The sequence below is a fragment of the Hypomesus nipponensis genome, chromosome 28 (assembly GCF_054491055.1).
Source record: "Hypomesus nipponensis isolate SF chromosome 28, ASM5449105v1, whole genome shotgun sequence".
Lineage (NCBI taxonomy): Eukaryota > Metazoa > Chordata > Actinopteri > Osmeriformes > Osmeridae > Hypomesus > Hypomesus nipponensis.
Window position 1 is genome coordinate 4,557,093 of NC_140388.1, and position 14,862 is coordinate 4,571,954.

The 14,862-nt window shown below is 39.0% G+C and overlaps 1 protein-coding gene across 1 annotated transcript; it reads left to right on the plus strand.

The window, feature by feature from the left end:
* The first annotated feature begins 4,129 nt into the window (after positions 1-4,129).
* LOC146219576 (sphingosine 1-phosphate receptor 3-like) lies at positions 4,130-5,002 on the plus strand. Its single transcript, XM_084695306.1, has one exon. It carries the CDS (start codon positions 4,133-4,135, stop codon positions 5,000-5,002), a length of 870 nt encoding a protein of 289 aa, XP_084551432.1. The 5' UTR covers positions 4,130-4,132.
* The last annotated feature ends 9,860 nt before the right edge of the window (positions 5,003-14,862 follow it).

Here is a 14,862-nt window from a genome sequence, read left to right on the forward strand (position 1 = left end):
CTCTTTGACACAAATTTCAGAACCTTGATGTCCTTTTTCAAAACTCTAGTTACAAAACTCGAAACAGTCATTACTTGTAACACACACTGTCACATGTTCCAAGCATAGCATTGTATGTTCAAATCTCTAAAGACACTTTGCGCATGCAAAATCATTCGTTCACAAAACAAATTTATCATGAAATACCATAGGAACATTCACTAGACTCTAAGCTGTTGCAAAGAGTTGGCTGCAAACGTTTTAGGAGAACACAAATGTCGGAGCTTAAAAGCTCTCAAAAAAAGGAAACGTGATTAACTTCCATGGTCATGTAGGCTACGTCATCTTGTGGACACAACAACAAACTGCAACAGTACCTGCCAAACAATTATACTTACTCGTCCTGAAACATTTAAATTGTATTGGAGATATCTAAGGAACCGATCACTGGTTGACAGTCTTTGCTGGTTAACACAAGTATTTATGGGACTGCTAACGTTCACGTCTTTAAATTGTGATCATAAAATGTTCTGTTAATGTTTTGACCATTGTTGTGTTTTATGCGTAAGGGTTAAGGAAACTGAATGTAGGACCAGGATCTAGGTTGGAATAGGATCTACGAAATGTTGGAAGTTGATAATGAGCTATAGGGCTAGCTTTTTTGAAGTCGTGCGATTTATGGAACTCAGATTTTCCTTGCAAATAGTATATCTGTCTCTCAACTTGATTGCTTCACGCTAGTTAACTACAGTATAATTTAAAGAAAAATCTTTTTGTATTAGTATAATACTATTTGTATCCAAAGCGACTTAAAAAATGCATAGAAAGATCGGAAGTGGTCAACAGTATTTTGATGGTTTGCGTCAAGGAGCTCTCTGTATTCGACCATGCATACAGTGCAACAATAGAAACATACTTTCCAGGCAGTGCAACAGCACACACAACAACAACCCAGCTACAATTTTGCATTGTCGTAATATTGTACAGTCTAACATAATTTCGTAGACCTGTTTGCAAGACAGAGCTAACAGTATCTCGCCAACAACAAATAGTAAATGGATAGGCTTAATTCCGCAACCACAACAATAGCCAATACTTCAAAGTACAGTATTGAGTGTCCTTGCACCAAACGGAAAGTAGTGACAACAATCATGGGTCGAAATAGGTTTCATGAAGACGACAGCAACTTCGATTTAAAATGTATCAAAAATTGTATTGGTCGGATTACAGTTTTTTACAGTCGCTAGGACACATTTCTCAATACTTGGGTCACTTTTTCAAAACTCTTCACACAGTTCTCCTAACCAACTTTCAGCTCAGCACAGCAGTTAATTTCACATTCAAAATGCACTAAAACTACCAAATCACTTCATACAGGTAACATGTCTCAAATCAACTAATTCTTCCATAACACTAGCAAAGGCTGACAGCCAACAAACATACTTTGTCACCCTCAAAACAATGACCTAAAATCACTAACAACAGGTAGCATTATACAATGTTTTCTTATGTAAAACAAGGACACCTCTCTACTGTTTTCACTGAATTCACTGCAATATATGTTACTGGAATGAATCAGACATGATGCAGTATGCTTCAATTTGTTGTATATCTTTCTTTTTTTTCTCACTAGTAATTCCAGAATACAAGAATTTGATACAATAGGAATGCTACTGTAATCTTCTGCATTTGGCCATAGGTTCTCATCCACATCACATCTTGTGTCATCTAAGGCAATACACCTAGGAAAGAATCTTCTGGCATGCCTGATCCACCCCTGGCAATGTCCAGGCATTCAGCATTCATTGCGTCCAGGAAGTACATTTGATCATGTGGGTGGTGGTCATACTTTCCACCTCCATGAGCAAAATGATTATTCTATGGGGTTGAAGAATGGAGAGTAAGGTGGGAGGAAAAGTGACACCATTCTGGGATGGGCTACAAACCACTCAGTGACTGCACGTGAGTGGTTAAATGCCACATTGTCCCATACAATTTCTTCTCTCTGTATCCCTTTCCTTACCTAGCACAATCCTTCCGTAGAGATTATTTTATAGCATTTTATTTTTTATTCTAAATATATTTCATTACAGTATTACTGTAAAAATTTAGCAAATTTCTCTTATTCAGTTTTGTATTATGTTATTGTTTTGAACTGAAGTTTAACAGTTTTGAAAACAGTATGTTAGCATGTGCATGTTGGGTCAAAATGAGAAAAGAATGTAATTTGAAAGATGTAGTTATTGAATGCATTTTGTGCCAAAACAATGATAAATTATCCACAGTTTAGCCCACATATACTTCTGTTGTACTAAGTGTGTGAAGAGTTTTGAAAACGTGACTTAAGTATTGAGAAATATGTCCTAGCGACTGTAAAAAACTGTAAAGCCGGGCCAGGAATCTGTGTTTGTGTGCAGAGCCGGTCCTAGCACATTTTGTGCCCTAGGCAAGCTTTAGCTACACTGCCCTGAACTATTCTCTTCATGACACTATGGTGAAAGCTGACATTGTCCCAAACCAGCATTAGAAACAAGTATGAAAAATTTTGAGTCATTGTGTTTTACAGATGACAACTGTGTTGTAGTTGTGTTTACTGTTTGCCACCTGTGTTTACCATTTTGCAGCACAAGTGCATCACAATGCAAAATGTGTTTAGTGAATGAGAATGTGTTTAGAGTTTTACCAAAAGAGTGTCTGATTTCACGAATTGGATTTGATTCAGAGAATGGGGTTTAATGTTTTAGCAATCGTGAAAAACTGTAAATGGATGCACTTGGGAAATTGCCGCCGCCCTATTCATGCCGCCCTAGGCGGCTGCCTATGTCGCCTTAAGGAAGGACAGGCACGTGTGTGTACTTAGAATGGGTTTAGTTCCCACGATCAGCTCAAGAACCGGGCACTCTGCAAAATTCATATTTTACATGTGTCCCCTTTATACCCCAACGGAGTGCAGTGCCGCGATTGACGTTGTTTGGATACGCTTTTTGACATCAGGGGCGATTCTAGGATCAGACCTTTAGGGGTGCTCAGCCCCGAATGAGAATGTGCCATGAATACAGTGCCTTGCAAAAGTGTTAAACCCCCTTGCTAATACAATCCATAATTTCACTGGATAACCATTAATACATTTATGTATTTTTCTGCAAAATTTTGAATGAATGAAAAAACTAAGGATGTCCCTTTCTTGATGAACTACCAGCATCAAATGATAATAAACAATAATATCTATATATTCTTCTTATTATTATTATTTTTAGGGGTGCTGAGATTAAATTTAGGGGTGCTTGAGTATCTAAAAAGGGTCTAAAATCGCCACTGTAAAATAATGAAAAATTACGAAAAAAATTATAATTGCCAGCGAGTTTGGCTTGCTCTCTTCGGGTCACAGCCCCTTCACTCTGATTGGTCATCTGGTCTGCAGAGTTTCCTATATCTGGACTCAAGAACCAGGAACTCTGCAAAAGAAATATTTTGCAGGTGTCCTTTTCATAATCCAACGGAGTGCAGTAGCCTAAACTACCGCGATTTAACCAATGCGTCATAGTATGAATGTAGGCTACCACAGCATTGGCAATTTGACTAGAATAGTTGTGGAGGCTGAACAAGTACATCAGAGATGACAGAGAATTTCAATTGTGATCTGAGAAATATAGGTACCAAAACCACTGAGAAGAACTGTCATCACCAGCTGCATCACGGGCACTGCACTACCCATAATTCCAAAAATATGTGTGTGTCACCGACATCATTGCAGGCACTGTGCCATAAAATTCAGGAATCTGTGTGTGTGTGCCACCAATTTAATCACAGGCACTATCTGAAGTTCAAGGAATCTGTATTTGTGTGTTTCACTGTCATCTTATTCACCGACTGCATCACGGGCACTGTGCAGTTGTTGTATTTGATTTTGGTTGTGATACATAGAGTAAGAATGGGTCACAGTCTCGAAAACCAAGGAGGAGAGGCAAATTGGTGGGAAGTAGGTTTTGTGACTAAAGACAAAACGCTCATTAATCGGTATGTTAATCTGTTCCAATAATTCACCGCAGGTATTGCAAATTCTCTCTGGAGTCTCTGGAGGTTAGGAAAACCACCTTCATCTTGCAGCATTTGGTATAAGTACGAGTTGGTAGTCACGCCTTGGAGCGCCACCATGCTATCCAACTCCACCGTACCTCTGTCGGTAACTTTCACCAGCCCGGAAGATTTCTTTATCTTTATTTTCCATATTTTGTTCGCAACGAGTGCGGTACTCCTGGCGGGTTCCGTGGTCATAGGTATATTCAGTACCAAATCTTTGCGACAACAGAACCGCTTCATCTTCATGCTGAACACAAGCATCAGCGATACACTAACTGGCTTTTCAGTTTATTATCTCGGTTTGTTCGACGTCCAAGAAGGTTACCCTTCTAGAAATGGAACCTATTATATTTTGCCCTCATTTCTAGGAGTTAATGTCTTAACTTTTCTATTTGCGCAGTTTGACCGCTATTTTGCTGTGTGCCACCCCTTCTTTTACAATCGCTTCATCTCTAGATTTTTTGTAATTGGAGTATGTGCATTTTGCTGGATTTATACGTATTCTATTCTAACAGTACAAAACATGGTGCCAGTCTACCTAGCTGCACAAATTAACGCATTCGGTGTAATGACTCTACAGATTATAGTCATAACCAAATTGCTGATGACTATAAAGTTATACTTCATAGCCAGAAACCAGTTGGGGCGCGAGGTGCCCAGCGCGGAGAGAGACAACAAGAAGGAGTCACTGCGCATCATAGTTTTTGTGGTCATCTGCTTCTTAACATTGTGGTCTCCTTCTTTCGTAAATATAATTGTCAGACAGTTGACCAAAGGAGGCCTCAGGTTTAAGAACGAAGCCACAAATTTGTTCGCCATAATGGCACGTTTTAACGCACTGGTTACACCGGCACTATATATCTGGGGAAGCCCGGCGCTGCGCGCAGCCGTGTGGAAAACCATGTGGCGAAGTGTGTGTCCATGCAGGCGGAGAGGAAGGTAAGATATGATTAGCAATTATTGGGATCCTTTTCAATCCAACCCAGATCGTTTAAGATACGTTTTTTGGTCTTTGAGTTGAACAAACTCCGTTAACAAACGTTGAGAGAATAATTTTTATGATGCTGTTTGTGTATCTCTATAAATCTCCACTCCCCTTCCTAACTTTAATTATTCTTTCTAGGATCGGATTTGACCAAGACATTGGGAGAAAACACTGAGTTACCAATGAAGGATATTGAGGCAGCCGGTTGGAACTTGATATAGGGAAGAGGGACTGGGAGAGGACGAGGTTTGCCTCCCCTGCTGTTCACTGTTGTGAATGTTAACTATGGCAAGGGCCAGACATCCCTTAATTATGTTGCATATATATATTAGGCCTACATTGAATTGTGTGATGAATATGGTCTCGTGAAAACGCAATGCTTCTGTCATGAAAACGATGGCGACGAGGAGTGATGCTGATTTGAATGATTACGATTTGACTCTTCACAATCAGTATTGGGCTGCATTCAAAAACAGATTTCCTAAATAATTGTAATTTTAATGCGTGACATTATCTATTTCTACTCTCGGCTTTCTAAAAGTTTAAATTGGTATAATGCAGTGTGTGTTTTGGAGTGGGGCAAGCCTGTAATAGCATATCGACCTTTCATTTTCAATCATGTAGGGCATATTTTGTTAGCTTATAAAAAAAATTTGGCAAGTAAAACGACCACAGTAATTTTGGCCATTCACTGAGATTATTCTTTGAAAATGTATCAATTTTTTAAATTCCTAATTAATAGTAATCTAGCCAGGTCTGCGTTTCCCGAAAGCATTGTAAGCGTAAATTCATCGTGGAGTCCCTCGTACGATGGATCTTACGGGCCGTTTCCCGAAACCATCGTAGCTAAAGAGGCACTTGAAAATCTTCGTAGATTAACGAGAGCTCCAGACCAGTCGTATATCGCTAAATGCATCGTAGCAAAGAGACTCACACACCTAGGCCGACCATTAAAACTACATTAGACGAATGCTGAAAGTTACTTCCGATGGAAAATAAGATAATTTTGGTTCTCTTTTTACACCAGCTACAATGGAACTGGGATATTTGTTAGTGAACCATACAAGTTTAAGTGACAAAAAATATCTGAATCCGGTTTGTTCTCAAGTAAATTTTGGTTACGCAAAATAATTTGATTTGGTGGGTTTGGCGCATGCAATGAAGGTTAACAAACAAATGTCAGTCTTATTCGAAATATAGGCTACTATACAATGAAATATGGCGGTTATTGTAATGTGCAATAGTAACTAGAAATGCATTAACGAAACGCTTCTACGAGTGCAATAACACATTGAACATTGAAGATGTTTAGAATTATAGGGCTGGTAGCACGCCAAGCCCGGTGGATGAAGAGGCTGGTGGCAGAGCCGAGCCTGATGTTGGGAGATGGTGGCGCCCAGGAAATGGAAGGACTCCACAGTGTTGACTGGGAAGTCACACAGGGTGAAGGGGCTGGGAGGGAGTGAAAACTCATTCAAAAATCATACAAGTAATTGGAGATAGACTATAAGTCCTGCACCGCTGACTTGTCCCCTGCGGTTGTGGGGAACTGGATGTGTTCTGGGATGTGGCAAAGTAATGCAGGTGTGACAACCTGCACAGATCTTGACACTGAGGCCTTGGAGAGCCTATATGTCCATCTCCAAGAACATCCAGAAAACTGCATGGAGCCTTAACACTGTCAATAGGGTTGCAGGGGTCAGTGCAAAGGACCTCCTTGTTAGCCTCTGCAGGTCTGCTTCTATGAGGTTCAGGAGCATCATGATATCATGATGTCATCTGACATATCTTACACTCATAATGAGTATAATTGATCAACCATCAATTAAAATAGAGTTGATTATTCATGTCAGAAACAATGATTCCATGTTAAAGACATGGGGTATTCTTTACTTATATGTTTGTCATTTGTCACAATGTCATTTGTGGCCAATATGTGAGAATCATGAGATTGCAAACATGCATGGTCTTGGAAAGCTGATGGCCTATGCGAGATTGTATATATAGTCAACATTAGAAAAAATAAGACACTGAATATGTTGAATTGTAATGCTTGTATTTGTACATTGAATTATTAAGGCTGCTAGCTGGGACATGCCATGTGCGATATCATTTATATGCATGTTTTTTTAACCTATATCAATCAAGTAGTAAATATAGGACTCATATATATATTTGCCAATGGAAAGTGGAGTACCAAGAAGATTAAAAAACCAAGGCACAAGTAATATGAGAAATACTTGTTTTATGGGAGTTTGTTCTCCCTGCTCCTGCTCCTCACATGGATCTATAAGGTGAACAAACATGCAAGGATTGGACAGGCAACACTGAATATAGGATACAATACACAATTCAGCCTTTACTTCATTTAAATGAACGTTGTATGCTTAGGCATATGTAACTTAAATTTGAAACTACCTTGTTGATTGGGCAGAAGAATATGCACAGAAATGGAGAGCCTTGTGAACTTCAGACAAGTTCTTCCTCACCTCAATTTGGAGAGGAGCCCACCTAATTTCCAAGGCCTTCTCTTACACATTTACACATTTCAGTACAATGGACACCGTCTTGTTAAGTGCAACTAATGAGACACGTACAATGGCCCTGGGGTGAGTTTCCCGATAGGCCTAACGATGGATCGTAGCTGTTACGAGGGTTCTCTACGATCAAAATAACGATCCATCGTTATTCTTACGTGCGTTTCCCGAACATGCTCGTAAGGAGAACCATTCGTACGTGTCTCAAGTGTGTCTCTTCATGACACCTGCTAAAACAAATTTGTTGGCAAGTATCGTGTGAACTAGCCTATTTTTAACCACCTGCGATAAATTAAAAACGATCATAATAATACGATATAGTATATGTAGCCTACAACGTTTTCTGTATCGAGAGTAGGCTAGGCTAAATAATAATTCTTGCATACCGTGACTATTCAATTATTTTGCTTAAAGTTTATTGAACAAAATTCTTGAAGTTGCGACAAAACAATCACATTTCCGCATCCGGGAAGCGTCTGTGGTTCGTAAGACACGAAAGTTCTTGTTAAGATGATGTCTGGGAAACGCACGTAAGAAATTACATTTATGCATTTAACAGACGCTTTTTTCCAAAGCGACTTCCAAAAGAGAGCCTTACAAAAGTGCATAGGTCACTGATCATAACAAAGAGATAGCCCCAACAATGCGAGTAGCCAAAACCCAGCATACACTGTGAAAAACTAAATAAGTCCCAAAGGGAAGAACCAGAGCATGTAGTTGAACAAGTTACAATTAAACAATTTAACAACATGAATCTCCAAAAAGTGCAAGGGTGTAGGCCTACCTGTGGAAAAAAGCAAGCCGCAAAAGTATTACACATTAAGTAGGTTACAGTAGTTTTGAGTCAGTTACAACTATAACCAACAAGAGCAACAAGTCTCTCAATAAGAGTCAATAGGTGCGTTCGACTTCATGCAGCTACGGTGTTGGACCGAATTCTCACTACCCCGCAGAATCCCACTTCCCTACGCGTGAACGCGCACTGCCTTCCTAGCGTATTGCTAGTTGCAGTTTGACGAACCAAGGCGATTTTTACAAGCCTAAATTCCCTCGTCTTAGACTTTGAGGAAACTGTCAGTAGGATATTTAATTCATGTTTCATCAAAATATACGTTTTTGTTGTGCTGCACTTGAGAGCCGATACGATTTGTATGTTATTCTACTCGTAAAATCCGAATCATTCACTCACGAAAATAGACGTAGCTTGGAGATGCACTTGAAAACCATGTTGACGTCGATGTTGTGCTATACTGTCCTACTATCGGAATGAGGGTAATATGTGAATTATGTGCGACTGCTGTTATGTCACTGTCTGGTTAAAGCGAGCATTCTTCTTTGTATTCATTTGTACAAATCACTTTTAGTAGAACTATTCACTTCTGATTTTTGATTACGTTGTACTTGCTGTTATAGGCTACTTACTAAATGCACTATATGCCAATTGTAATATAATCGTCTGTTACACGAGTATAGCTATATTATTTTACAAATGTATATAAAAGGCCCCTGCTCACGGGTCCCAACTACCAGAATTCAACTCCTATTTCCCTCTCAGTAAACTACTTGCCACACAACTGTTTTGTGTTTAAAATCATATCCATTTTATAGATCCTGCTTCCCACAGCCTTGTAAGTATCTTCTAACTTGCAATGGACAGTGCTTGGTTCTAGTACCTGATAAGCCAAGCCTGGACCTTCCCTCTGTGAATGGCTAGAGGAAAACATCTAATAAATGATGACATTTTGATTGGTGATTTGATTTCCAAACAAAAAACTATAATGATATATTTAACAAAAAGTAGAAAAAAATAGTTTTCACAAGTTTGAGGCTTGACCATGACAACAGGTCAGGTATATACGGCAAGCAGCACAGACATATTCCTCTCAGTTGGATTTTAGCACAACAGAGATGGAACCTTCTGAGGCAGCTGTCACAGCCAACCTGAGATTTTATTTGGGGAGGGAGGATTTTGGCATGTATGAAAAATAGTGTAGCCAAAATCCTACTCCCCTTCTAACTTTTAAATTTATGCAACTAGTATCAAAAGCTTTTTATGGCACACTGTACAGGGCATGATGAGCCACCAAAATAATTTTGGGGTGTGTCAAATGTTATAATCCCAAAATATGAGGGAGGGGAGGATTTTGGCAGGTATGCAAAACAGTGTTGCCAAAATCCTACTCGGAATCAGAATTTATTCGACATGTATGTTATACAAACACAGAATTTACTGTGGCAGTAAATTTACACCAAACATATACAAATCTTAGATGAAGTAAAGGTACAAATTTTAAATATTCCTAAGAACTAAACTAAACAATTTAAATATAAAATATATATAAAAATAAGAATGAGCAGCATGAGTGGTCAACAAAGTGCAATCAGATACTGGGTTAAATAATGAATGAATGTCAGCGGGAGTCCATGGCCTTGTTGAAGAGGCCAGTAGCAGATGGAAAGAAACTGTTCTTATGGCGTGAGGTTTTGGTCCTCATGGACCGCAGCCTTCTGCCGGAGGGGAGTAGCTGGAACAGAGAGTGGCCAGGGTGGGAGGGGTCGGCCACAATCTTCCTCGCTTGCCTCAGGGTCCTTGAGGTGTGCAGGTCCTCGATGTTAGGCAAATTGCAGCCGATCACCATCTCAGAAGTGCAGATGATACGCTGCAGTCTGCTCTTGTACTTGGCAGTACCAGATGCTGATGGAAGAGGTGAGGATGGACTCAATGATGGCTGTGTAGAAGTGCATCCAAGTAGCAGTTGGTTTTTAGGATTGTTAAATTGGTGAGGTAGCGTGTGAGATAAAGATAACTCATACACAGTAGCTGTTGTATTAAACATGGATGAACACAGTTCTATTTGAACATTTCAGGGATATAGGGCGTGGAAGAAAATACATTTCCTATGTGCTTATGCTGATCACAATAGCCATGTCCTTATCACCCGTTCAGACAGCCAACTCCAGAATTACTGGCAACACATTGTAAAATACACAACAAAATTTAGGAATTTACCAGCAGTAAAATATTGTAGCCTATATAGATAAGGTCACACAAAGGCAATATTCATTTAACCCTATTGTAAACCTGTGAGTTGAGTTGAGTTGATGAGTGCACAAGAGAGTAGGACCCTAGATGATCTGGAGAGATTCTGTAAAGAGGATTGCTGTCTGATTCCTGACAAACCCTATTTGACTGTAAATCATGTAATATTTGTTTTCTCTATTCACTATCAACACCGTCCTATCCTCAGAGACTTCATTTTAAGTCGTTGTGTTATTTAAACATTCTCTTCAATCTGCAGATTGATAAAAGGTTTCTTATAAAACCCATGTAAGAGCCAATTCAACATTTGTGTAAATTACCTGTTATTTTTGTTTCTTAATAATTATAGGTTTACAGTGTGATTAGTATTTGTTTCTTGGATATGTACAAGGTGTATATTCTTTGATTTATTCCATACTATTTTGAACTGTGCCTGCGCAGTTCTGCCTGGTCACGCTCACAGGAGAAATGGTGGTACGAAAGGCCATGAGGCTGTAAGGTAATGGAGGCGAGAAGCATGCAAGAAGAAATATTTATTTGACTGTTTTGAAAGCACTAAAAAGATTTACGTTTTTTGCATATAAGTTCTTGGGGCAATAAAACTTGTACTCTACTCTAAGATTTATGGTTTAGTGTTTTTTCTACGCGTACGATTCTTTTCTTTTGCACCTCCAAGGAATGCGAGTTTGGACTTTGCTTCTATAACCCAAAACTCAGCTTAATTTTGTAACTCCGTTAGTGAAATAACAAACATTAGGGAGTTAACAGTTTGCCCTGTAGCAGAACAGCGATCAGATGTTTTTCAAGATGTTAATACCACTTACAAAAAAGAAGTATATTAAAGTATACTATAAGTATACTAAAATATGGATAGTACACTTTTAGTTCACTTTTGATATACTTTTAAGTATGCTTTGAAAATAGTTCACTTTTGTATACTGCAAAGTAGCCTGTGAAGTGCACTTTCATTTCATCAAGTATACTTCCTCAAGTATTTCAAAGTATACTAATGTACATTAAATGAAAGTGCACTTCAAAGTATTGCAAAGTATACTTTGAGGTTCTTTAGGAAGTATACTTCATGAACTCAAAGTGCACTATACAGGTTACTTTAGAGTATTCCAAAGTATACTTTGAAGTACTTTAGGAAGTATACTTGATGAACTGAAAGTGCAATACACAGGCTACTTTAGAGTATTCCAAAGTATACTTTGAAGTACTTGAGGAAGTATACTTGATGAACTGAAAGTGCACTACACAGGCTACTTTGCAGTATTCAAAAGTAAACCTTGAAATACACTATAAGTGTACTTTAAAGTGTACTAAATGACCTAAAAAGTGGGACAATTCAGTTTACTTAGTACAAAAAAAAAAAGTATATAAATAAGTACACTGCTAGTATACTTTAAGTAACATGATAATAGTATACTTTTTATACTAAGTATACTTACAAAATAAACTTGAAGTATACTTCTTTTTTGTAAGGGACAACTTAATGCCCCGTTATTTTCACCTTGAATGCATTGCATTAGGCTTCTGTGTATGAGTTCTCTTTATCTCACACGCTACCTCACCAATTTAACAATCCTAAAAACCAACTGCTACTTGTATCAACTATTTAATGATGCAGCAATTCAACTTACTGGGGGAGTATGATTCTGTTTTTCATACCTACCGCAATCCCTCCCCCCCTCATATCTTGGGACAGTAAGATCTGACACACCCCAAGATTATTTTGGTTGCTCCTCATGTCCTGTAGAATGTGCCATAAAAAGCTTTTAATACTAGTTGCATAAATGTAAAAGTTAGGAGGGGAGTAGGATTTGGGCAACACTGTTTTGCATCCCTGCCGAAATCCTCCCCCCCTCATATCTTGGGACGGTAAGATCTGACACACCCCCAAATTATTTTGGTGGCTCCTTATGCCCTGTAGAGTGTGCCATAAAAAGCTTTTAATACTAGTTGCAAAAATTTAAAAGTTAGAAGGGGAGTAGGATTTTGGCTACACTATTTTTCATACATGCCAAAATCCTCGCTCCCCAAATAAAATCTCAGGTTGGCTGTGACAGCTGCCTCAGAAGGTTCCATCTCTGTTGTGCTAAAATCCAACTGAGAGGAATATGTCTGTGCTGCCTGCCGTATATCTCTGACCTGTTGTCATGGTCAAGCCTCAAACATGTGAAAACAATTTTTTTCTACTTTTTGTTAAATATATCATTATAGTTTTTTGTTTGGAAATCAAATCACCAATCAAAATGTCATCATTTATTAGATGTTTTCCACTAGCCATTCACAAAGGGAAGGTCCAGGCTTGGCTTATCAGGTACTAGAACCAAGCACTGTACATTGCAAGTTAGAAGATACTTACAAGGCTGTAGGAAGCAGGATCTATAAAATGGATATGATTGTAAACACAAAACAGTTGTGTGGCAAGTAGTTTACTGAGAGGGAAATAGGAGTTGAATTCTGGTATGAGGGACCCGTGAGCAGGGGCCTTTTATATACATTTGTAAAATAATGTAGCTATACTCATGTAACAGACGATTATATTACAATTGGCATAGTGCATTTAGTAAGTAGCCTATAACAGCAAGTTCAACGTAATCAAGAATCAGAAGTGAATAGTTCTACTAAAAGTGATGTGTACAAATGAATACAAAGAAGAATGCTCGCTTTAACCAGACAGTGACATAACAGCAGTCGCACATAATTCACATATTACCCTCATTCCGATAATAGGACAGTATAGCACAACATCGACAATTCAACAAGGTTTTCAAGTGCATCTTCAAACTACGTCTATTTTCGTGAGTGAATCATTCGGATTTTACGAGTAGAATGACATACAAATCGTATCGGCTCTCAAGTGCAGCACAACAAAAACTTATATTTTGATGAAACATGAATTAAATATCCTACTGACAGTTTCCTCAAAGTCTAAAACGAGGGAATTTAGGCTTGTACAACTTGCAACTAGCAATACGCTAGGAAGGCAACGCGCGTTCACGCGTAGGGGAGATGGATTCTGCGGGGGAGTGAGAATTCGGTCCAACTACGGCGTCGCCTGCAGCCGCCTGCAGGCCGGCTGACTTGAAGCAGCCAATGGCATTCTCAGCTTCAAGGCAGCCGGCTGTCGGCGCTGCCGGTGCTGCATGAAATCCAGGGTGATAACATGTAGCTATTGCTGGGGACACACCACAGGATAATCGGGCCGATTTCGGCCTTTCCGACAATTCTAGGTAACATATGTTCAGATTATCTTGATGGTTCCGCAGATTTTGTCAGATGTTCCCTTGGTGTGAGGTTTATTAAGAGTCACCACACACACTGTAGGAGCAAAACGGCTAGCCTACATAGTATTTTTTGTCCTCATGTTTGTGGTCTCTCACAGTTTGAAAATCATATAAGATTTTAAAAATCGTATAGTGTGTCCCCAGCATAACTACACTCTAAAAAATGCTGGGTTGAAAACAACCCAGGTTGGGTAGTTTCCAACCCAGTGGCTGGTTAAATATAGGACAGAACACACGTCGGGTTAAATTAACCCAGCAAGATAGGTTGACCATTGAACCCAGCATGTTGGGTTGATCATTCAACCCAAATATGGTTCATATTGACTAGAAGGCTGGGTTATTTGACCTCATACATGGGTTAAATGCTGGGGTTTAAACGACCCAGTTTGGGTTGTTTCCAACCCAGCGGCTGGTTAAATATAGGACAGAACACACGTTGGGTTAAACTAACCCAACAAGATGGGTTGACCATTTAACCCAGAATGTTGGGTTGATCATTGAACTCCTCAATGCCTAGCTAACATTACCTGAACAAGCTGTATAGCAAAAAGAAGTAAGCAGAAACAACTATTTAAATTGAATTATATAAACACAGAGAAAACATAATGTTGTTAGAAACTGTTTCATTTTCGGTTTAATGTAGGCTACCTTTTCCATTTGTACCATCCACTTTTGGCGCCTTCACGAACGAACAGTCAGTCGTTAGCTATACAGTAGACCAGTAGATCTAGCCTATATTTACTAATTAGAACTACGGTACAGTAAACAGTCAAAAAGCAGACAGGTGCAAATAAAAACTCCTTAAAACAAATCGTTTGCAATACAGTACGTTTATTTTGGTGGGGTTCTTCTGTATAGTTAAAATTTGCCTAGCTGGCTAAACTAGGAAATGTAGACTAAGTTAGCCGGTTGCAAACTGATAGCCTGGTTGCCAGCCCAACTTCTCCC